This window comes from Eretmochelys imbricata, chromosome 5 (genome assembly GCF_965152235.1).
Source record: "Eretmochelys imbricata isolate rEreImb1 chromosome 5, rEreImb1.hap1, whole genome shotgun sequence".
Classification (NCBI taxonomy): domain Eukaryota; kingdom Metazoa; phylum Chordata; order Testudines; family Cheloniidae; genus Eretmochelys; species Eretmochelys imbricata.
Window position 1 is genome coordinate 102,658,905 of NC_135576.1, and position 24,833 is coordinate 102,683,737.

The window sequence follows — 24,833 nt, forward strand, 5'->3', positions numbered from 1 at the left end:
CAGAATGGTGCATTGGGTTACTGTTGTTGGTAACACCACTGATACTTATCTGCAGATTTTATCAGAGTGTGATTTACCCTCTGACAATGATCCAGTTTGGGGCTATCAAGACAACCTCCTGCTACAAACAAGTATAGGAGTTTGAACTGCAACCAGCTCTCAATGAGAGTTACTACTGTTTTCCTTACTCAGCCTGCAGCTACACCACTTTCACTACATGACTTTGGTATCCACAGTATCTAGCTAACGGCATCTTTTCTACAGTGTAAATATGCATTGTTCTACATTTGCTGAAAGGTGCTTGGTAAGCATGAGCAGTTGACACGGCAATGTGAATTTTGAACACTTCTGCTCGTGAGTTTTTATAAGCCATCTTGCCTAATGTATCATGTTGAGGAAAAAAAAATGCTGGTGCCTTTACTCAAATTCATTTTCTAAAAATCCAGATCAGCATTTCAGAAAAAGGACACTGACTTTTTTTTGGCAAATGCACAGACATGAAACTAGTTGCTTTTTATTACAGTTGGTCACCGTTTTACAAGAATTTGGTAAATTGCATATAAAAATACAGCTTTAAAATGAGTATACAGAAATGAAAAATCTGAATGCACGAAGTTGAAAAGCTGTGGGGTGACAGCTGGAGATTAGATCTTAGCTACTGATCTGTTTGGCCTATCAAACAGTAAAACAAAACCATGATTTTTGCAAGTTTCTAATCTTCTAGACAATCACTCTGAAAATGGAGACAGCTGGTAGCTTGTGCTTACCAACAAAGACCCAACTTCATCTGTGTGGGGCAGCTTCCTGCTGGCTCACTTCTGGTAATTTGGTTTGGAGGAAAGCATGCACCGTTGGCCAGATCTTGTTGGTTTCTGTTCCAGAGAAAGATTCCAGTACACCTTTTTTTCTAAAGGCGAGACAAAAGAACAAGTATAGACAAATCAGTATCTCCACTTCAGAGTTGAAAAATACTTCAAAGGTTGTCCTGGTGGAGGGGTATTGGCAACATTGTTGACATGTAAGAGTTCAGCCCCAAGAGCAACCGTCTGTTTTCTAAAAGGAGAACCTAGGTATGTCAAAGGTTTCATGCTTTAGAGTGGTACACATGAAAGGGAGAGCAAAGTTAGTGACCATATCGGATCTGGTGTATTCCAAAAGAGAAAAAGCGCTCTGAGGTAGTCACTACTGAACTATGAAGAAAATGAAAAAGAATGAAGGGTTAGTCCTAAGGTAAGCAGGTACTACATAACAATCATTGGCTCTAAAAGCCTTGATCAAATACTAATACAATTTCATTGTTCTGTATAGCCAAGTGGGCAAAACACTAAATTTTAAAGTTATACCATGTAAACAGAGTAAAGATTTAAATAGAATTTGCCTTGGGAGTGACTGTTTAGTTGCCACATATGTTCTGTCAATGGCATTTTTACAGAGTACATTCATACTATGACTTGATAAAATAGGCCCTTATCCTACAATGCACCTGTGCCCCCAAGGAAGTCCACTGAAGTCAGTAAAACCATTGCTGACCTAAAGTACCCTCTCTTCAACCTCTTCCCTCCAGAGAAAGCGCTCCCTCCCTGTACAAGACATGCAGGGAATTACTGAAAGGCTTGGGACTATTTCTGAGTGACAAAAGGTCAGTTTAGTAATGGGATAAATGTCTAAACATCTACATGGGAATCCATTATTGCCCCAATGGTATTCATAAAATATCTGCACCTTAACTAGAGCACCTGTGCTTAAAGAGACAGATTTGGAAAAACCCATCAACTATTCCAAAGCTTGACTACTTTTCTCTCCCCATTTTCCTCCTGCAATGCAGTATACCATATTCTCACATCACACTCCTGTTTTTAAAATATCTGACTCACGTTTTGTATTAATTCACAAGTTTTTCTACCCACTCATGCCACTTACTGATTTTAGCCTTTTATCCCCTAGCAACTTTTACTACCTTAAGTCCTTGGCCAGCCATTGAGGTAAAAATATTGGCAGATATTTGATACAGTGAAAGTTCCGGGAAGGAAATACCTACTGAAACAGCTCCACGGTTGTGGAACTTGCCCTTGCTTTTGAAGTGTTGATCATTTTGATTGTTACTGTAAAGCTTCCTATGACTGCAGTAAAAGGTGCTGTACATCACTGTACCTTTTTGTTCCTGAAGTGCTCTTGGAAAAGAGGTTTTAATCAAGTAAATGGGGGGGAGGGAGATCTACCCATAATCCAACATATGTCATTATACTTTTACTATTATTGTGTAACAAGTTGAGAGGGAAAGTGACTTAAATGCTAAGTGGTTATGTCATTCACCAATGTGGTATTTGTGCATTTTAAGAGAAATGTTCCTGTTCATCCTAATGTGGAGAGAAGTGTTTGTTTATTTACTACTTACCGGTAATAGTCCAGAACAGGCTTTGTCTGTGCCTCATAAGCCTTCAGTCTCTTGGTAACAGTCTCTGGTTTATCATCATCACGCTGAACAAGTGGCTCTCTGGTAATATCATCAAGGCCCTAATTGTGGTTAAGAGCAAAATGACTTTATATTTCTGTTTAAGTGGACTTTGTGTTATTCTGTTAGTATCAATTTCTAGTTAGTCAAAGAAAAAACAGCTCTTAGCTAAAGTAGAGGATAAGCTACCATCCATCTTGTCGGTAAGATGTTTACTTTCAGCAGTATACAAAACATACTTAAACTCCAGATGCATGGAGTAGCTGTTGTTTTCAGATTGTAGTAGAGGAGCACAAGTCAGTGAAGTCACATGTACTAAAAACAGAAACCTATGTATAGTGACCCTTGATGTATAGTGGAGCAGAATGGTGGATGTCTAGAATTGTTTCAGAAATGTCATGGACAACTGGCAGTACTAAAAGGCAGATATGATTTATGGTCTCTGAGAACAGCTTGTAAAAGATGAAGAGCAGCATGGCCATATGGTTGGAAGATAGAATATGGAAGAGATGTTACAATGACTAGTGTATAGCAGACAGCATAAAAACCAACAGAGCAGAACATTTACGGGAATGACCAAACAGAACATGGGCCTAAACAGCAGGTTTTTACTTGAACCTCACCTTGCACTTTCAATTTCTTTTGGAGGCACTTTACACCTTTTAATAGTGAGGTTGAGTGATTTAAAACAGCAGTAGACTGAAAAGACTTTAGTGCTAACAAGTGGAAGTCATTAGAACTTAATCCTACATGATATAGGGCCAAGTTTTGCCCTCACTTACACACATGCAACACTCGTTGAAGTTATTTTTGTGTATCAGAGGACAGAATTTGGCCCACGGTATGAGGGACACTAAAACCTAAGCGGTCTCTTAACAGTTTTGACTAATCATATATTAAGCTGACTTGACCTGTGAGTTATACTAGCAAGTAGTTTTGGGATTGTTTTAAAAATACTTTAATCAACAAATTGTACCGGTAGCATCCTGTGATAAGCATATCAAAAGTCAGTAATGAAAAACCATCATGCTCTTATAAGGACTCTGTTGCATTTCAGCCATTCAAGAATCCACTTCTTGATTTCACTCATGTGTTCCAAACTATTTCAGTGTACCACAATATGCATATTACAATTCCAGTACAGAGAACCTCTGCTTGAAGTAGGGAAAGAATGGGTTACAGGTGCATTTGATAAATACAATCACAACTCACACTTAGCTTTACATCTTACAGCTTAACACTTACAACATCTTTGGGAGGATTGAATTCAAGATTGTAGACTCTGCCACTACCAGGATGGATCCAGCGTGCAGTGAGCCGTTGTTTAATGGTCTCAAATGGCACATCCAAGTTAATCACAGTATCTATCTGACATGTTTCATCCAGAGCTTCTGCCTGTGGAACTGTTCTGGGAAAACCTTTAAGGAAAAATAAACTAGTAGTAGAGCAAAGGCAGAGTTACATTATTTAACACACAGTAAATGGCCTGGATCCAACTTAAAGAAACTGCTAGTCACGTAGCACAACAATCTCTACTCTGGAGTATCACTTAACTTAGGGTCACCTCACTCCCTTTAGTTTTTCTGGATATCATCCCAGTGTCTCTCCTCTCCTACCCTCATTCCTCATTTCACTTGACAGCTACCTCCAAGACAAAGTAAAAATCCTTAGTGCTATTATTTCCTCCCATTCATCTTTGTTCCATCACTGGCCACTTTGACTGGACATCAGATTTTGAAAAGTTCTCCACAAAATCCATTCTAAGCAGCCTGTGTAATCTCAACATTCCTTATAAAACTGATTTAACGCCAAGGCAGTGCAAAAGTCAGGACTAAGTAGGGAAGTAACTGGTAGTAGCCATAAAGGGTCAAATTCGTCCTTTGTGTTGCCACTGAAGTTTACTGGAGATGTTCCAGGGTTTAATTTGCCTAAAAGGAAACTGACAACAGGCCCTACTCTAAACTATCTAGTGTCCAAAGTTCTACTAAAGAACGAGGTCAGTAAAAATATTTACTTAGGTTGTACAGGAGTCTGGCATCATTAACAAAAACTAGAAATATACTGATTTTTTTTTTTTTTTTGGCCTTTCAACCATACTTTTGAATCAAGGCAATAGTTAATTTTAATCCAATTATTTCAGATTAATAACAGATCTGAGCAGTGGAGTGTCTGAAGATAACATCTTTGTTACTGAATAAACCTAATCTACCTGAAGAGAAAGGGAACCAATGTTTCTCCACAAAGAGTTTAAGCACTTATTTCTAAAGCCTTGTTTATGTGGGGCAATTGACTAGCAATAGCGACAGAAGAAACTATTCCACTATTCAGAGTAACAGCCGTGTTAGTCTGTATTCGCAAAAAGAAAAGGAGTACTTGTGGCACCTTAGAGACTAACCAATTTATTTGAGCATGAGCTTTCGTGAGCTACAGCTCACTTCATCAGATACATACCGTGGAAACTGCAGCAGACTTTATATATACACAGAGAATATGAAACAATACCTCCTCCCACCCCACTGTCCTGCTGGTAATAGCTTATCTAAAGTAATCGTCAGGTTAGGCCATTTCCAGCACAAATCCAGGTTTTCTCACCCTCCACCCCCCCACACAAATTCACTCTCCTGCTGGTGATAGCCCATCCAAAGTGACAACTCTTTACACAGTGTGCATGATAATGAAGTTAGGCCATTTCCTGCACAAATCCAGGTTCTCTCACTCCCTCACCCCCCTCCAAAAACCCACCCCCATACACACACAGACTCACTCTCCTGCTGGTAATAGCTCGTCCAAACTGACCACTCTCCAAGTTTAAATCCAAGTTAAACCAGAACATCTGGGGGGGGGGGGGAGGAAAAAACAAGAGGAAATAGGCTACCTTGCATAATGACTTAGCCACTCCCAGTCTCTATTTAAGCCTAAATTAATAGTATCCAATTTGCAAATGAATTCCAATTCAGCAGTTTCTCGCTGGAGTCTGGATTTGAAGTTTTTTTGTTTTAAGATAGCGACCTTCATGTCTGTGATTGCGTGACCAGAGAGATTGAAGTGTTCTCCGACTGGTTTATGAATGTTATAATTCTTGACATCTGATTTGTGTCCATTTATTCTTTTACGTAGAGACTGTCCAGTTTGACCAATGTACATGGCAGAGGGGCATTGCTGGCACATGATGGCATAAATCACATTGGTGGATGTGCAGGTGAACGAGCCTCTGATAGTGTGGCTGATGTTATTAGGCCCTGTGATGGTGTCCCCTGAATAGATATGTGGGCACAATTGGCAACGGGCTTTGTTGCAAGGATAAGTTCCTGGGTTAGTGGTTCTGTTGTGTGGTATGTGGTTGTTGGTGAGTATTTGCTTCAGGTTGCGGGGCTGTCTGTAGGCAAGGACTGGCGAATTGGAATTCATTTGCAAATTGGATACTATTAATTTAGGCTTAAATAGAGACTGGGAGTGGCTAAGTCATTATGCAAGGTAGCCTATTTCCTCTTGTTTTTTCCTCCCCCCCCCCCCCCAGATGTTCTGGTTTAACTTGGATTTAAACTTGGAGAGTGGTCAGTTTGGACGAGCTATTACCAGCAGGAGAGTGAGTCTGTGTGTGTATGGGGGTGGGTTTTTGGAGTGGGGTGAGGGAGTGAGAGAACCTGGATTTGTGCAGGAAATGGCCTAACTTCATTATCATGCACACTGTGTAAAGAGTTGTCACTTTGGATGGGCTATCACCAGCAGGAGAGTGAATTTGTGTGGGGGGGTGGAGGGTGAGAAAACCTGGATTTGTGCTGGAAATGGCCTAACCTGACGATTACTTTAGATAAGCTATTACCAGCAGGACAGTGGGGTGGGAGGAGGTATTGTTTCATATTCTCTGTGTATATATAAAGTCTGCTGCAGTTTCCACGGTATGTATCTGATGAAGTGAGCTGTAGCTCACGAAAGCTCATGCTCAAATAAATTGGTTAGTCTCTAAGGTGCCACAAGTACTCCTTTTCTTATTCCACTATTGCTATTCTGGAATAAGAGTTACTTTTCTGGAATAGTGTCCATAGGGTGAGTTATTCCAGATTTTAGCTATGGCAGTATATTTCCCCATGTAGACATGCTCTAGCAGGTTTAAACCGGAGAAAGCCCTTTTCGCATACCATTAGGAAATGGCAATTACCGCCCTATCATGAGAGTAAGGACAACTAAGGCAAAAGAGCCTTACAACAAAGCACATATTGAAAAATCTGAGAAGGCCTTACAGCTAGTATTTCAGCTTAATGACATGCCCGCAAAGTGAGGAACCAATTCACTTATGCCAAGTACTTCACTTTCTGTGTATGTGTTACAGTCCTTCAGGTCCTATTTGTGTTACAATAGATGATCCTCTCATTCCATTTCCTGAGATGACCTGTAGATGAGGGAATGTGTCTAAAAATTAGATGTGAGAGAGTGGGGAGTTGCAGCTCTATTGCTGACTCACTCAGCAACTTTGTCACTCAGCCATTCTGTGCCTCTGTTTACTCAACTGGAAAACAGGTTTTACACTTCACAGGGCTATTATGAGAGCTGAAGTGCTTCAAGACTCTTGGATGAAAGGTGCAGTAAGTACCATTTCAGTGAAATATTTGACCTACTGCTGTATCAAAAAAGGGTGTGTATACAAACCCAAAAAAGTATATGCAGTGGTACAATAAAGCATATATATAGTTTGAGTGCAGAGGAAAAGCGTTTACAGCTCTGCAAAAATAAACCTTACTCTAAAAAAGTCACTTCAGTGCCTACAAGCCTCAAGTCTCTACATCTGTAGTGGTTCAGTAAAAGCCAATAAACTGTTTTCAGAGTGCAGAAACTCACACTTTGCCATATCAGCATTACAGCAGCTCAGTAAACAACTCAGTTTAGTCTGCCCTGGAGCTACCCATGACAAACTGCAGTTGCAGAACTAAGGGTTTTCGGATGAACATGTTTAGTAGACCAATATTATTTATATAGCATATAAACTCTATTGAACTCCATGGAATTACACTAACGATGATTTTGGCTGAAGGTCCCTGTCCAAAAAGAGTTTGCAACCTAAACCGAGAGAGGACATGGGGACAGCATGTATCAACTGTGGAGCCTTGCTTCATTCTGTCCAATGAGTGCTGTCAGCTGTACGGCTGCACATTCAGGTTCACGCTGTTGTGGCTGACATCGAATGTGGTTAAAAGTAAGGCACAGATCTGCAAAACATCCGTCTTATTGAATAGGTATTCCTGCCCCCATTCACTCACAGGATTAAAGCTATGTATTCCAACAAGATAGAGATCCTTCAGGGGAAAAAGAAAAGCCAGTATGTGAACATATAATTATAGACTGTATACATACAAGAGGGCACAGCTGAATTTGTGTGTGCAATCTTAGTTTTGGTATTTCGTGGCTTGACTGTTTCACTTTGTAACTTTACCAAAAGAATGGTTATATCCTGAAAGAATAAGGATTTTTTTTTAAAAAAACTGAACTATTCTAGAACAAAAATTCAGCCATTTGTATTATACCATATGAGCTAGGAGCCCCAGTCGTGGATGAGATCCCCATTGTGATAGACGCTGTATGAACTAATACCATTTTGATCTTTCACCTTTCATCCAAGAATAACAAAACGTTTTATTAACATTAATTAAGCTTCACACTATCCCTATAAAGTAGAATACATACTATTATCCACATTTTACTTATGGGGAAACTGAGGCAGAGAGGCTGTGATTTGCCCAAGGTCACATGGCAGTTTAATGGAAGAATCAGAAGCAGAATTCTGATTTTCTGACTCTCAAGACCCTGGCATAATTACTAGGTGTCCACTAATTGTCTTAGAAGTGAAAGGAACACAATCTTTCCAATCTACATTTCCTGTCTTTCCCACATGCAAATGATTTCCCCCTGTATCTTAACTTACCATCCAGCAGCCAGTGGTACCGGTGTAGATTTTTCAGCTCATTCAGCATCAACCGTGTCATGATATCATCTGGGATAAGCTGCCCTTGATCGATGTAGGTCTTGGCAATGACACCGACCTCTATGGAAGCAAAACAAGCATATACTAATGTAGCAATGCCCCTCAGCAGCCCGGATACAAATAACTTTAGTCAGAAGCCTGAGGGTAGAAGGGTTGTGAATTATAAGTGACTGACGTGTGATATTTTTTTAAATCTAAGAAAAAAATATTTTCCCCTCATTTTCACTACAATTTAGAGCAGATGCCAGTGGGGGTATTCACACTGAGTAAAGTTACTCATGTGTGTTTGCAGGATCAGGTCCTAGGACTGGAAACAGGAGAAAGTCACCAATAGAGCCTCTTTAAAAAGGTAGAACAAACCAAGAACACAAATGCTCTGGGTCCAGTAAGAATGAAAGGGCCTAACATTGCCTCATATTTCCTGATCAAAAAGTTGCAGTCCTATTGACTACTTTTCTGCATGTAGTTTAGCATTAAGTTCTACAGTATGGTGAACGTTAATGTCTTTTTCAGATGGATGACGTTTTACTAAAAGACAATATCAAAGTTCCAACTAGATGCCTCCTTGAGTATTTAAGAAAGCAACATGCGTCTGAAACACTATAGCTAGAGAATGTTATTTCTTTCACTTTATCGAGATTTACAAAGGAGTGTTTTTATAAGTGATATATGCTTTCATAAATCATTTGTGGACACTATTGTATTCACATGGTATTGACTAATATTTAATACCAGCACTCCTCCACTGGTTTGGTTAGATGGCAACCGTTTATTATGGTTGGTTTCCTCAAAAAACAAGAAGCACACAAAACATACCCTCACAAATTGCTATGTAAATATGCTATAGCTTAAGCAGAAGTTAGGGGTCTGATGTAGAAGTTATTTGGTGAGGTCCTCTGGCTCGTGTTATCCATGTCAACTAGATCATTGGTTCTCAACCAGGGATACGTGTACTCCTGGGGGTACACAGAAGTCTTCCAGGGGGTACATCAGCTCATCTAGATATTTGCGTAGGCTACATAAAAAGCCCTAGCAAAGTCAGTACAAACTAAAATTTCATACAGACAATGGCTTGTTTATACTGCTCTATATACTATATGCTGAAATGTAAGTTTGAGAGCCACTGAACTAGACGATCATAATAGTCCCTTCTGTCCTTTAACTATGAAATTAGGACCCAGTCCTCCCAGTGTGGAACTTGATTGATTTTATACGTGGGGGATTTGCAGAACTGGATCATAACTGTTAATTCAGATACAGATGCTCCCCAATTTATACAATCATTCTGTTCCAGAACACTTTGCATAACTCCAGTTCTGCATAAGTCGGAAACATATACCTGACCGTTATGCCAAAAAAACCCAACCCTCCTATTTCTAGCTTATGGAACATTTTCCGTAAGTGCAGATTTGCATAAGTCAGATCTTGCATAGCCCAGGGATGGTCTGTACTTACTTTCTTCTTGAGCTAGCTACAGGACCCCAAACAGGAGAGTTGTGTGGGAATGGGAAGACATCGAAAAACTACAAGTGCTAAAACCTTACAATTTTTAAGGTCTTGGCTGCAGTTCTTCTAATTAGAGTTTTTTGCATGCTTAAAGAACTATCAGAAGGCACTCAAGTACTATAGTGATGAGGGCAGTATGCAAACTTGAAGAGAAAAAGAAGCTTTTCATTTACAGAATATTACTAGCTCCTTCCTTAGCAAGTCTCAGATAGCTCAAATGCAACTGATGCACTCAAGCACTGGAAAAAGTGGCCTTCAGGTTTTGTTTGTTTTTAAAGCAGCAATAGAAGGGTAGGAACATCTTCCTTAATTAAGGCAAAGTGTTCGTATTCACAACTAGGCTGTTCACAACACTCTCACTTAGAGATGGACATCAGCCACAGCAATCAGGTCCAGATTTCAAATATCCCCAGAGTCTAGGAACAGTCAAATTCAAAGTCATGGCAGTTTTAAAATCAAAACAGCTTGAATCCAGACACTTCTATTTCTTTACCCATGCTACCCCTTTCCTATCCCAGGATGTGCTCTTGGCCCACCCTTCTCCAAACGGCACAGCTTTCCTTACTCTGCCTACATTGCAAAGAGATTTCCCTCACCATGATCAGCACTACACAGAAGGAAGAAGACATGGAAATCTGTTCCTCACGAGTTTAGTCCTGGTGAGCTACATACAGTTACATGGAGTGGGAGAACCTCTTCTTCATAAAATGGAAGGTGAGCCTTTCCCCACCACAGAATGGAGCTCCTAGGACCCCATATATTCCCCTCTGCTGGAGCCCTGAGGTTTCGGTGATACGGGAACACAAAGCAGGGGATTACACTCCTCTGCAGTCCCACCAGTTCCCACACAACAGCATGTGGGACAATTTAGGTTTTAGTTGTATAAACTCACTCTACTTGGTCTCAACTGTAGGTGCCCCTGAGCAGCCACAGGGCAGGAACTCAATTAATGGCACTACAGTTCCTCAGAAAAAAGAACTCTCATGCATTGAAATTCCAAGACTTTATCAAACAGTATTTGCTCCAGCCTTGCAAAAGCAAACAGCAGAATAGCCAGGATCTAAAAACCTCTCATGCAGGCACAAAGTGATCACTTTACTAGCGGGGCCAGAGATGAAGGAGGGGTTCAGGAGCAGAGGATCTACAACTGAAAGCATTAATCTGCCAACTACTATACCAATCAGGCTAGGAATATATTTTTATATTGTCCACATCATCCTTTATACACACATTTTGCAGAGTCTATAAATCTTTGCAAAGCCTATAAACAGTAGCTGTTCACCTCATCCTATATACACACACATTTTGCAGAGACTATAAACCTTTGACTCAAATACCTAGTACCCTGTAAAGTTTCACATTCAAGAGGTGTTATACTAGGGAAATGCAGCTGAGTTAAAGCTGGTCCTGTGTGTGTTATCCTGGGGGAAACTATGTCACACATTTCAGAAATCCAAATATTCACTCTTCTTCATTCCCCTCATTTTCTGCAAGTTCAAGTAATTTAGTAAAGAAGTGTCTACCACCACAACAATATCATGAAACCAGCTCTCAGTGCTAACATCATGCTCTCATCATGCATATGCCTAGCTTAACCTGCTTTATTAGCATTACTGAGAGCTCCCCACCCTTGTTACCATTTCCATTTGCCCCAACTAGCACGGATCCTGTACCCAACTAGTTCTGGGTGTGGTTCGGGAAAAAGGGCAGGAACAACATACATTCCCTTACTGCAACTGCCAAACAAGTAGCTGCTTAAAGACAGATAACAAGCGTTTTTAAAATACACTTTTAAAGCATGTCAACTCTCCACCTGCTGCCATATTACTTTTATCTCAGGTGCTCTATCTAGCAGTAAGGGGTGTGGGGAATTCCCATTCTGACATCGCGGGCACACACTACAGATCCATACTACTAGCATGGAGGGTTGGATTCATCACTCTACTGCAAGTTTAGCTATTTTCATTTACCAATGAAACGAAAGGCAATTGGGACTGGGTTTTCTTTTTTTCTGGACAGCGGGGAGGGAAATGTCCATACTGTGAGCAAAACCATGCTAGTTTTAACCCTGTTGTAACACTGCAGCGGTGTCAGGAACACCAGGGTTGTCCTAGTGTTTCAAATCTTGGAGAGTTTTGCAAACTGGAAAGAGGATCTCAATATGAGAGGGAGAGGGAAGGAACTGGATCTGTTCTTTTATATACCTTACTACTTTGTTGCAGCAGAGGACCTTTGGCCTTGTCTACACATGCAAATTGTACCTCTTATACTAGTGCAATTAAAGTGGCACACCCCCTAAGTGCAGACAGGGAAGGGAATAAACTTACTACTCCTGGGGGGATTCTGTGCCAAAAAAAATCAAAATTCTGCATATTTTATTTTTCAAAATAATGCACAATAATCACACCAGTTTCAATTGTTTTGGTAATTTATTTAAACTTCAATACAGAAACAAAAAGTCACAATAACTATTCAGCATTTCCTAAACACATGAAAGTTAAGTTACAAACACTTGGTAACTAATACCCTGCATTCCAGTTATAATCCTGGATTTTCATTTAAATTACATTACAGAACACCAAACAGAAAGAAAACAAGTAGAATGCCATTTTAAATTGCTCAGACTTTCACACATGAAAGTCATACAGTTTTGCTAATCATTGTCCTGGACCTGGCTCTTTGGGAAGTGCTTGATTCTGATTGTACTGACATTTTATTGACTGTTTGGTAAATGTTTTATTTGCCCTCAAAGTCTTTTTTGTTTTCAAATGGGTAAGTAAAATAAATCCTGAGCTGTAATCTAACCCCATTGTGCCACTGTGGCACAGGAAAACAGTGAGAAAGCAAAGAGATCTTCCTATCTGAGGATTCCCTTACTGTCATTTATAATAAGTCTCCTTTACATCACTCTGGCAATGTAAGGGCCTTAAAACTTTCACAGGTTTTATGCTCCTGGGGGTACTGACTGAGAATGGGAACAGTTAACTAACAATAGGAACATTAACAATGTTACTATGTAGGCAGGCTGCTACATTTTTGCCTCAGAGAATGAGCTCAATTAACTCAGGCAGGCTGCTACATTTCTGTTTCTAGTCTGCCTCATGCATAATAAAAAGCCCTACCCTTCCACGCCAGCGAGCTTCAGTAGCCCCCCCGCCACCCTCGGTGATCCATCACACAGGCACACACACCCAGACCCCCTCCCCCTCTCTGAGGCTGCTCCGGGCACATTGGAACAGGCGCGCTGCCGGGGAAGAGGCGTGTGTCCCCTGGCAGATTTCTTGTGTGTTTTTTTGCGTGTGGGGCACAGAAAAATGTGAGCCATATGAATTCTGTCAGGAGTAGCTTATATCTGTGTAAGGCTCTTTATGCCAGTATAGCTACATCCACCCTAAGGTTGTGCTAACTGAAATAGTTATACCGGTACAAAACCTTCATGTATTTTTACACAGATCTGGGCCTCTGAAAATAATGTAGGACTTGATCTGGTGAACTGTGGACCTAGAGCCATTATAATTCTCGGTTCCTGCCAAAAGCATAAAATGGATGTCTATTTACAAAACTTCTGCAACAGCTTAGGGTGTCCTTGTGGGAAGTTACTGCACAGAGCCAACAAACTTCGACCATGTTCACCAGGCAACAGGTTGCTTAGCAACGGAGAAGGCATCACAAAATCTCCCCTCCAAAGCAGGAAAGCGTGATAATAAATGCAGACTGCTAAGGACCCTCAAGAACATGCATTCAATAAGACTCTTCTCTTCAACAACTGAACTCTTGCCAAAGTTTTTAACAGGGTGGCAGTTGCTGAAAAGGCAAAGTCTAACTCTAGTTAACCTTCTATGGATTAGTAAACAGTTGTAAATCTTTTTAATTTTCAAAAGAAGACCTGCTATAGAATTGAGAAATGTGGGTTTTTTCCACTAACTTCAAAACTCACAACATTTGTTTCTTTGTGGAAAACAAGACTGTTACCCCCAATTTTCCTACATAGTAATGTTAAAACTTTGAGAGGCATTTCCAACGAGCCTCCCATCCATCCCCTTCCTCCCAGTTACCACCAAACTTCTTGAGTGTGCCATCTACACCCACTCTCTCAGCTTCTGTCTTGATACTCACTCAAGATGGCTTCTGCTCTCCTCAAGGTCACCAATGGCCTCCCAGTGAACAAATTCTAAGGGATCCAGATCTTGCTATATAACTCCTTCCAAAAGTCTCTTCTCTATTCTCCTTCTCCATTTCTCCATTGCATTTCTCCAACTCTTCCTGGTATTTCCATAACTCAGTGTTCCCTTGGTTCTCCTCCTCCTGAGCTGGCTGCTCCTTCAGTGTCTTTGACAACTCCTGTTTCTCCTCCTGATCCTTCTGTGTTGGTATTGCTTAGGGTTTTATCCTCGTGTTCCCAATCTATGCTCACTCCCTAGATGTTATCTTCTCTCATGGCTTCAGCTACCACCTTTACATCCCCAAAACCTACCTCCCTGACCCTGATTTCTCCCATTCTGTTTAGTTTTGCATCGCCAACATCTCATCTAGATGTCTAGCAGCCTTCTTAAAACACCTCCCAATTTCTTAAGCACCTAGGAGCCCCATTCCAGGACCCCAGTGTGGTAGGAGCCATACAAACACAGCCTCAAAGAACTTACAACCTAAGCACAGAACAACAACAGATAACTACAGACAGACTGATGCAGGAATACAAGGAAACAATGAGACAATATTGGTCAGCATGATAGGCAGTGGTCGCATGATAGCATAAGAGCAGCCTAACCACTGTCCAGTTAGTTATAGGCATCATAGCAAATAAGAATTTTTAAGAAGGAATTTGAATAAAGAAGTAGCTTTGCAGATGTTTACAGTGAGCACCTACCTAGTGTGAGAGGCAGCACAGGAGAAAGAACAATAGTGCTCCTCTGAAAATTTAACAAGGGAGCAATAGAGTCTGGGATCATATGCTGATCAGAGGAGGAAGTTGACATCTCAATGAGAGATAATAGGTGGAGAGTGGGGGAGGAAATAGGCCAAGCAGGGCCTTGAATGTAAAGGCAAGTAACTTATGTTTGATGTGACAGAAAAGGGAGAGCCAGTGAAGGGATGCATAGGGGCCGACATAGTCAAAGCAACAGGCAAGGAAAATGATCTTTGCAGCTGCTGGGAGCTACTCCCCTCATGGGGGTGGGGTGTTTTTTTTTACAGCGCTGTCTCCCAGCGCTGGTGCCTTGACGACACAGCCACGTTAATGTGCTGCCACAGCAGCACTTTAGCGTTGGTAGTGAAGACATACCGTCAGACTCTGACAGGGGTAAGACCATCAACTGACATCACGACTATTATTCGTCTGTTATTACCCACACACAGCGTAGCTATGTTTAAACCCAACAATGCCACCAATGGCTTACAAACAATTAAAATGTTAGTGTGGACAATACCCACATTTGAAAATTCTGCCCATTGTTTTTTAAACAGTCACTGCTGACACAGTTACAACAGCTACTTGTAGACAGGGTAATATTAGGGGTTTGGTCTTTTTTGTTTTGTTTTTAAAAGACACTTAAGACTAAGGCAACATTCTGAAAAGCAATTACTGATTTCAGGCTCCTCATTTTCTGGCAGGCCAACCTGAGACATCTTAAAGAGGCCTGATTTTGAAAGAGAAAGTACTTAGCACTTTCTGAAAAGGCAGACCTCTTAATACCTCTGAGTTTGGGCATCCAGTATTTGAGGCACCTCAAAATCACTAGATACTTCTGAAAATCTTGGCCTATGTCACTAAATAGTCAAATAATGTTTGGTTAATAAAGGCGGGAGGGGAGCTTACCAACACAACCATGACAGAAGTGAGCACCTTTAAATATTTCCCTAACTTAGGGGGTCATCTCAACTCCTTTTGATTTCCATGGGTGTTAGGACTGGGCCCACAGGAAGCAATGCAGTATAGATGGAACTTCAGTGTGTGCTTGTGACACTTTTTATGCCTTTTCCAGGGACAACATCTAAGAGTCTAGGTTTAAGATACCATTTAATATTAAAACCACAAGAACTAAACACCGAGCAATATGCTGTACTTTCACTGAGCACTCACTTCAAGCATGATTTTGCTGAACACTGCTTTATATCCAAGTGCTTTCAAGACATTAAAATCCTCATATAAATATTCCACAGAGATATTCATACATTAAATGAGTTTCATACCAGCTGCCAAAGCAAACACATAAAAACCCTCTGCAGACAACTAACACCATAAGAAAAATAAAGGGGAATGCTTTAACCTATACTGCATATAGAGTCCAGCCACAATCAATGTTTCATCTATTTTTAACAAAACGTTAGAAAGAGGTGAAACACAGATGACCATTTCTATTTTATAAATGTGCACAATTAATATTAACCCCATTTCTGCTGGTTCCTGATAAAGCCCTCCGCTTTAAAGCTATCAACATTCCATCTGTGGTGTCAGGACTGTACCTTACCCCACCTACCAAATTGCAATCAAATGGACTACAAGGATGCGGGGAGGGTGTCCTGTGGATAACATGATACTGTCTAGGAAAGGGAATTAAAGTACAGATAAAAATGCTTCTAATAATAAAACCATTACTTTCCCCAATAAACTGTGACTGTAGTTGCCCCTGGAATGTTATGTGATCATGAATGAGAAGGGACATGTTTCATAAGATAATATCTCTATTAGATATGGTTCATACAAGAAAAAGTATGACAGCCCAGAATTCAACAAAAGCCTTAAGGCATCAGTATCACTGCCAAGAAGCAGTGTTTCACTATTATGAATTGTGACTGCTTAACCAGTTATTTGGGACACTAAATCTATCCCCTTACCTCCAGATTATTGTGTTTCTACTTAACTATATGTACACATAAGATTTGTTTCTCAGCACCTCAACACCTTTTAAGTATGTTATTTAATTTAAACACGTGACCAAAAAGGCCCCCCTGCGTTTCACCAGTTCAGCTCTCCCAATTTGCATCACCTAACCTAACTCCCTCTTACCAACCTTTGGAGTCTCTGAAAGGAGAAGGAGCTGTTGTCTTCTTCTGGGCTCACTCTCCCCCTCCCAGTTGATCTTATTATTAATCATGTCATGCATTTATGTAACACCTTTCAACCCAAAAGAACTCAATGCACTTTACAAACTATGGCCCAAGTCTTCAGAAGTCCCCCGCTACCTGTGAAGTCATTCCAAAGTCAGTAACTTGGGTCCTGGTTTTTAGAGCACCCACTTCAACTGAAGTCCATCAGAGATGTGAGCACTCAGTACCTCTGGGGGAAAGATATGCCAGACATCTCAAATACTGGACATTTGTTCCCAAGCATGTAACTGTTTCACGACTGAAGTGTAAACCCCTGGCAGCAGGAATGGATTATGGCATGCATGCAACTCGCATGCAATCTGAACAAGGGAGTTATGGCCAAGGACACCCAGGCAAACTCTTCACTGAGTGCGGTGAACTGAATGGCCGAAGACCCATTCCCCAAACCACAGGCTATTTTGATTTACCGATCTCAGAAAGACAAAGGGCCCACACGGTCCCCGAAGGGAATTCAAGCTCAGATCTAGGCGAGGGAGCCAGGGGACTGCAGGATCCCCATTACCCAAACAGCTGAGGCTACAGGCAATTTATTCAGGAGCGAGGAGCTGGGCGGTCAGTACACACGGCAGCTCCTAGAAACTCCTCTGCCTTGGCGACAGGGGCAGGATAAATGCCACAGCCAGGGGCGGGGAGGCTGGGTACACAGGGACTTACTGGGCTTCGGAGCCTCCCTGTGCCAGCGCAACCATCCCCCCTTCAAAATGACTTTCGCTTCACCAGCCGGCCCCCGGCGCTGCAGGGTCGGCAGCCTCTGGGAGGAGACACGGCGGCCGCTGCCTGGGCCCCCTGCCCGCCCCTACCTGTCCTTCTCTGCAGGTTGTCCCGGAGCAGGTCCCCGCTGGAGAGGTGCTTCAGGGCGAAGTGCTTGACTATGCGGGAGGACACGGTGCCCTTGCCGGAGCCCGGCGGGCCCATGATCACGGCCCGCAGCAGCGGCCGCACCACCATGCCGAGCCGCCGCGCTGGGGCTGGCGGGAGGGGACCCGTTTCGCTGCCCGGCGCCCGGGGAACCCTTCTCTGGCGCTGCGGCCGCTGCGCATCCCGCGCGGCGCGGAGCCCTGGGCTAGTGGCGCGGCCGCGGCGGGACGGCGCTGCACTCGCGGGGCCAGGAAGTGGAAGCGCTGCCTAGAAAGCCCAGCCCAGCCCCTCCTCCCCGCCTTCAACCTTCCCCTCCCCGGCCCGTCTGTCTGGCTCCCCCCGCACAGGCCCGCGGCTCGAGCTCCGAGCCCCAGGCTCCCGTGCAGCAGCGACCCCCGCCCGTCCCGCAGGGCTGCCCCGGGCCGGGGAGGCTGCAGGCTGAGGCGGCGCGGGGAAGCTGGTAGGAGCAACCGGCGCTGGTCCTAAAAGGCGCCTTATGCCCCCATCAAACCCTCACGCAGCCGCTGAGGGCAGGGCAGCCACTAATTTAGCTGCGGGCCCTGGGCCCCCCGGGCGGGAAAGAAGAAAAGTCGGAGGGGGAGATACAGAGGAAGGACGGGAAGGGGGGAGATACAGAAGGAAAGAAAGAAGATGTTGCCAGGGCAGGAAAGCGGGCCGCTGTAAAGGTGCCCTCCGCCTGTCATGAGTCAGTGGCACAGTTCAAAAGGACTTGCCAGGGTCTGAGTGGGAATTGACAGAGGAGATAATGTTGGGGTTGCCTGTTTAATTTCATATCAACCCTATAACACCGCCTCCAGAGTGAACGTTTTCGCACTGCTCTAGTCATCTCCTTGAAGGCCTTGGCTGGGACATCCTGTTTGGCAAACAAATCCATATTCCAGCTAAGACAAAGCAAACACGGCTGTACAACAGTTCACAGGCTGCAAGACAGCTCTGTGTCCATTAGTTCTTCAGGGAACTAAGTGAAGCAGCTCAAGATGCAAACAGTCAAAGATGAAACTTTTCAAGACACTAAATGAAGCAAAAACTAAACAATGCAGAAATTTAGGTATCAAACAAAATCATGTTTTAGAACGGGGTGGCCAACCTAAGCCTGAGAAGGAGCCAGAATTCACAGATTTACATTGCCAAAGAGCCACAGTAATACGTCAGCAGCCTCCCCCCCCCCCCCCCCCCCCCGCACACTCCCAGTGCCTCCCACCCACCAATCAGCGCCTCCCTCTCACTCCCCCACCTCCTGATCAGCTGTTCCCTGGCATGGGGGGAGGGTGCCAGGGAGGACAGGGCAGGCTCAGGGGAGAAGGCGGGAAGGGGTGGAGTGGGGGCTGGGCCTGTGGCAGAGCCAGGGGTTGAGCAGTGAGGGCCCCCCGGCACATTGGAAAGTTGGCGTCTGTAGCTCCAGCCCCAGGGTCAGTGCCTATACAAGGAGCTGCATATTAACTTCTGAAGAGCCACAGGCTGGCCTCCCCTGGTTTAGAAGATGCAGCACAAGCGGAGAATGATGCCGGATATCTACATTAAGAAGGGCTAAATTTTCAAACAAATGAACATGAGCTGCATGATTAAAATGAGCAATTGCACACATAATTGCACTAGTATGCATTTTAGTATTTTCAGCAAGTGATGCTGAAGAGCATAACACTTACTGAGCACCCAAATCCTTGTCTACAGTAAGGATTAGCCCTGATTTCAATCATTGGTGGCCCACAATGGAGTTCAGCTGCATCCGTCTAAGATTTTCAAAACTATGAACCTAAAGTTAAGCTCCTAAATCCTAAATAGCTCAAGGCCTAAAACCCGATTTTCAGTTGCTGGGTGTTCAGGACTTTTGAAAATCATTCCATTAATTTAGGTGCCAAACTATGGATTTTTAAAAAAATCTTGCCCCCCTACCACAGACGAAGGAAGCTGTGATTAGCATTGGCTGAGATAAATCCAGTTTCAAGGAGGGGTAAACTCAGTCAGTGCAAATTGCTGCTTTCCTCCAGTTCCCCTTAAGTCCTCTTGCCAAGTTTTGTACTATAATCACATTTTCCCATTTTTAAAAAAGTTTGTCCATACCCTAATACTGTGTGAAGCCTCTGGCAAGCAGGAGATATGGCAAAAAGAGATACAGTGAAAGTGACTATCTAATAAGTACTGACAAATGCACAAAGTAAATGAACTGAAACAGATTTTTTCCCTCTAATTTCTTAGTAGTTTTAGATGTTGCTTGCAACAATAGTCAGAAAAACATTTTCAGGCAGAAATGTGATAGTTTATATTAATGGTGTCCCTTCAAACATGGTATATAAATATATGTCTATGTGTAGGAAATTTATTTGAAAGCGCTCTGTAATGGTTTGTTCTCAAGTTCCAAAAAATAAGATATTGGAGAGAGAGAATTGATGTTACAAAATAAATATAAATGTTTTCTTTCTCATGAGTGACAAGGTGGATGAGGTAATATCTCTTAATGTACCAACTTCTGTTGGTAAGAGAGAAGCTTTTGAGCTTATACAGAGGTCTTCTTCAGGTCTGGTTGCTTTCTCATGGCCTGTGTGTTTAGTATTAGTAGAGTTAAAAAGGAAACCTCTCGTGTCCTGTTTGTAGATCCTCCACTGAGTGTGCAACTACAGCACAATAATCTGCGGAGTGGAGTTTGGTTATTGTTGCTGATATTACTTCAGTTCTGGCATGGAGATGAGAAAGGTTGAAAAGGTTGCCGTCAGTCCAATATTGGATGCCAATGCCCTGTGGCAAACCATCTTGGGTTAACGTTTTCATAGCTGCTTAGAAAATGGAGAAAAGGGTGGCTGCCAGTACACAGCCTTGTTTTACACCAGTTCAGATGACAAAGGGCTCAGAAGTAGAGCCACGGCACAGAATGGAGGCAGTCACTGGTCGTGGGCTATAAAATAAGGGTAAATATATTACAAAAATCAGCCACGTAGTAAAAAACATCACTGACTCCTCCACAGGCCAGCTCCTTGTTCTAGTGGGGTTTCATCACAGTTGCAACACAGAAGGATCGAGAGGAGGCAAACTCACATAGGATTTGTTGTAGTGCAGTACGTCGTTGGTCCATCAAAGTCTAAATTAGTGTATCTACATAATTGTACAATCCTGTGTGTAGAAGAAAAGTCTTTTTCCTGACACCAGCATTTGCCTGAAGCATGAGATTTGATTACCCTTATCTTAACACGCTAAGTAACCATTAACTAAAGTTTAACTTGGTTATGTGCTGAATGCCCTTCTCACTGCTGCTGGGCCTGCTCTTTACTCATGTGTAAAACTAAAAGCTATAGGACCAGGACTGTCCTTTGGAGCATTCATTACTGTTGTGGCTTTTGCTGTTTACACAATAGCATAATATAAAGAAACCAGATGGGCATGGGGAATCCATATAACCATGCTTATTATATAGAAACAACATGTAAGGCCAGCTATATTTCTGCTCTGGCTGGGTTCAGAGATCTTCTAGAACACAGAACACAGTGAGAACCACTAAAAAGCTCATAAACTATTTGAAGAGACAGTATATTCTACATTTATATTGCCCATCAGTTGTTCTTGGAATATGCAGAGGTCACCTTTAAAACCTTTTTGACCAAGTGGTTCCTAGATTTACGACCTTCCATTGGCAGTACATTTACAATTTGCAGTTAAAGGCTCCTATCAAATATTCTATATGAATCCGCAAATCTTAATAACTAATGCTTTTACAGATCTTTGAAAACAGGGTATAACATCAAATAATACAGAATTTTAATGCAAAATAGAAGTTATAAAGCTGCACTTCAGAGTCTGTGTAAACACACTTGGAGGTAACAAACAAGATTTAATGGCCGAGTTGTTATTTTCCTTGACATTTGGGGGGGCTGTCACATTGACAGAAAGCAAAGACCTCCTAGGAATTTTCTTAACTAGCTTGACTATTTCAAATAATTGAACAACCAACCAAAACATAAGCATGTAAGCTGTCATTCTCCAAGCGTCATGTTTCTGAAAATAATTGTATCTCTTAAAAAATCAGTAAAGGTAAGTTTGTGATAACCTAGTATTCTAAGAATAAATTATGTTAACAATTTCGTAATCTACATTGAGGTCTACCTGCTACGTCCCTTATCCTCTCCTTGGCCCCTGAATGTCAGTCAGAGACAAGGGAATGGGGCAACCCTTGGAGCCACTTTCCTCTGTAGATCCAAGCATCCCTGGACTCCTGGTCCCAAGCCCCAGTGGGGTGCCAGCCAGGGGAAGGAGGATACATCTTTTTGTTGCATAAATATAGCAATACATTCATATAGCATCTGTTCCTCTCATCACATACACTTGCCAGCTGAGCTGTATTCTGCAGCCTTCTTGCCAGGGACCCTTTCAGGAGCATCTTATCATGATTTTTGACACAAGGATACCCCGGCTGCCAGTGGAGTGAGTCAGTTGTGGGACATGCTACTGTCTTAAAATAGTAGTCTGGAAAGACAGCAAATTATTTCCCTTCTTTGTTTGGATGTGGCTGCACATGGAACTGACACTAGGGATTTGTGTAACAAATGACAGTGAGAAGGCCTTGGAGGGTAACAGACAGCAGTGAGATGAGACAGAAAGGGCCACAAAGAGCCAATGTGTGCATGGGCGGGGGGGATAGAGAAAGAAAAGAGAGAGAGAACACAAAGGAATAGAGTAGAAATGAGTGAAAGAGGAAAGCCAGGAATATTCTATACAAGTCAAGGTTTATGAGATATGGATTTTCTTAGGATTGTGTAGTTGGAAACATCTGTGACCCATCTGAAGCTCATTTATGCAGTTGTTCCATATGAGCAATTCCTATTGAAATGGGAGTCTGTCTATCTCAGGGCCAGGCAAACTTTTTGGCCTGAGGGCTGCTTCAGGTTTCGTAAATTGTATGAAGGGCCGGTTAGGGGAGGGGAGTGTGGCCCAGCCCCCACCCCCTCTCCGCCTCCTGCTTCTTGCCCCCTGACGGCCCCTCCCCCCGGGACTCCTGCCCCATCCAACCCCCCCCGTCCCCTGACTCGCCCTGGAACCCCCATCCCTGACTGCCCCCCACCGCCCCATCCAATGCCCCCTCCTTCCTGACTGCCTCCCAGGACCCCTGCCCCCATTCAACCTCCCTGTTCCCCGCCCTCTGTATGCCCTGACCCCATCCACCCCCCACCCCCTCACCACCACCCTGAACTCCCCTGCCTTCTATCCAACCCGCCCTGGTCCCTGCCCCCTTACCGCGCTGCCTGGAGCACTGGTGGTTGGGAGCGCTACAGCTGTGCCGCCCAACTGGAGCCAGCCACGCCACCGGGCAGCACCGAGCACCGGGTCAGGCTGGGTTCTGCAGCTGCGCTGCCCCAGGAGCTCGCAGCCCTGCCGCCCAGAGCATTGCACCGCTGGCACAGTGAGCTGAGGCTGCAGGGAAGGGGGAACAGCGGGTGAAGGGCTGGGAGCTAGCCTCCTGGGCCAGGAGCTATGGTGCTGGGCAGGAGGGTCCTGCAAGCTGGATGTGACCCACAGGCTGTAGTTTGCCCACCTCTGGTCTATCTTAACAGAAGGTTAAATGACTTGATTACAGTCTACAAGTATCTACACAGGGAGCAAATATTTAATAATGGGCTCTTCAGTCTAACTGAGAAAGGGATAACACAATCCAATGGCTGGAAATTGCAGCTAGATAAAGTCAGACTGGAAATTCGATGAAAATTTTAACAGTAATTAATTAACATTTGGAACAATGTACCAAGGGTCATGGTGGATTCTCCATCACTGACAGTTTTTAAATGAAGACTGGATGTTTTCTAAAAGATCTGCTCTAGGAATTATTATGGGGAAATTCTATGGCCTGTGTTCTACAGAAATTTTATGAGCTGTGTTCTGCAGAAGATCAGACTAGATGGCACAATGGTCCCTTCTGGCCTTGAAATCTGTCATCTCTTTGCTTATACCAATCATTTGTGTAACCACCAGTAGCTGTATAATTAGTGTCCTAAGGTTCTGCAAAAAAACGTAGTGGATATAGCTCAGCTGAAAAATAGAAAACTGTCAGTGCATCAGACTTCTTCCTCATTGAGTACAGTCTAGAATTCAGCATTGTCTGATTTGGAGTTTCAGCAACCACACATTTCTGAAATGCAAAGGAAACATGCAGAGTTTTGGCTTAACTTCATTAGTTGGAAACAGGGAAGCAATTGTTTCTTTGTCAAGAATTTGTTAACTAACATGCTTGGCAGTATCATGTGCTTAAGAATTCATACACATATAAAGCTACATTGCTTTAGATCCTCAGAAGCATGATATCAGAGCACTTACATTCTAATCTCTCTATAAAGATATATTTGTGTAATTGGAGGAGGTTCAGTATTTCACTTGGGTTAGGCATTGTGTACGATAGCTAAGGCTGAATTAAGTCCCAGTTAAGTCCCAGGCAGACTGCGAAGAGCTACAAAAGGATCTCTCAAAACTGGGTGACTGGGCAACAAAATGGCAGATGAAATTCACTGTTGATAAATGCAAAGTAATGCACGTTGGAAACATAATACTAACTATACATATAAAATGATTGGGTCTAAATTAGCTGTTACCAGTCAAGAAAGAGATCTTGCAGTCATTGTGGATAGTTCTCTGAAAACACCCACTCAATGTGCAGCGGCAATCAAAAAACAAAACAGAATGTTGGGAATCATTAGGAAAGGGATAAATAATAAGACAGAAAATATATTGCCTCTATATAAATCCATGGTACGCCCACATTTTGAATACTGTGAGCAGATGAGGTCACCCCATCTCAAAAAAGATATATTGGAATTCAAAAAGAGCAACAAAAATTATTAGGGGTATGGAACAGCTGCCATATGAGGAGAGATTAATAAGACAGGGACTTTTCAGCTTGGAAAAAAGGGATGACTAAAGGGGGATATGATTGGGATC

General features: G+C 42.8%; 1 protein-coding gene across 1 annotated transcript; it reads right to left on the reverse strand.

The window, feature by feature from the left end:
- Positions 1-494: 494 nt before the first annotated feature.
- On the reverse strand, positions 495-18,148 carry AK3 (adenylate kinase 3). Its single transcript, XM_077817631.1, has 5 exons — positions 17,843-18,148; positions 8,370-8,489; positions 3,698-3,870; positions 2,396-2,514; positions 495-907 (listed from the first exon to the last, which is right to left on the reverse strand). The coding sequence occupies exons 1-5, from the start codon at positions 17,988-17,990 to the stop codon at positions 784-786; spliced, it is 684 nt and encodes a 227-aa protein (XP_077673757.1). The 5' UTR covers positions 17,991-18,148; the 3' UTR covers positions 495-783.
- Positions 18,149-24,833: the final 6,685 nt, after the last annotated feature.

Excerpts from the sequence above, each read along its gene's own strand:
- AK3 (XM_077817631.1), bottom strand. The coding sequence starts at position 17,990 with ATGGTGGTGCGGCCGCTGCTGCGGGCCGTGATCATGGGCCCGCCGGGC. Across the intron at positions 8,490-17,842 it reads CAACCTGCAGAGAAGGACAG|AGGTCGGTGTCATTGCCAAG; the intron begins GTAGGGGCGGGC and ends TTGCTTCCATAG. Across the intron at positions 3,871-8,369 it reads GTACCACTGGCTGCTGGATG|GTTTTCCCAGAACAGTTCCA; the intron begins GTAAGTTAAGAT and ends TTTTCCTTAAAG.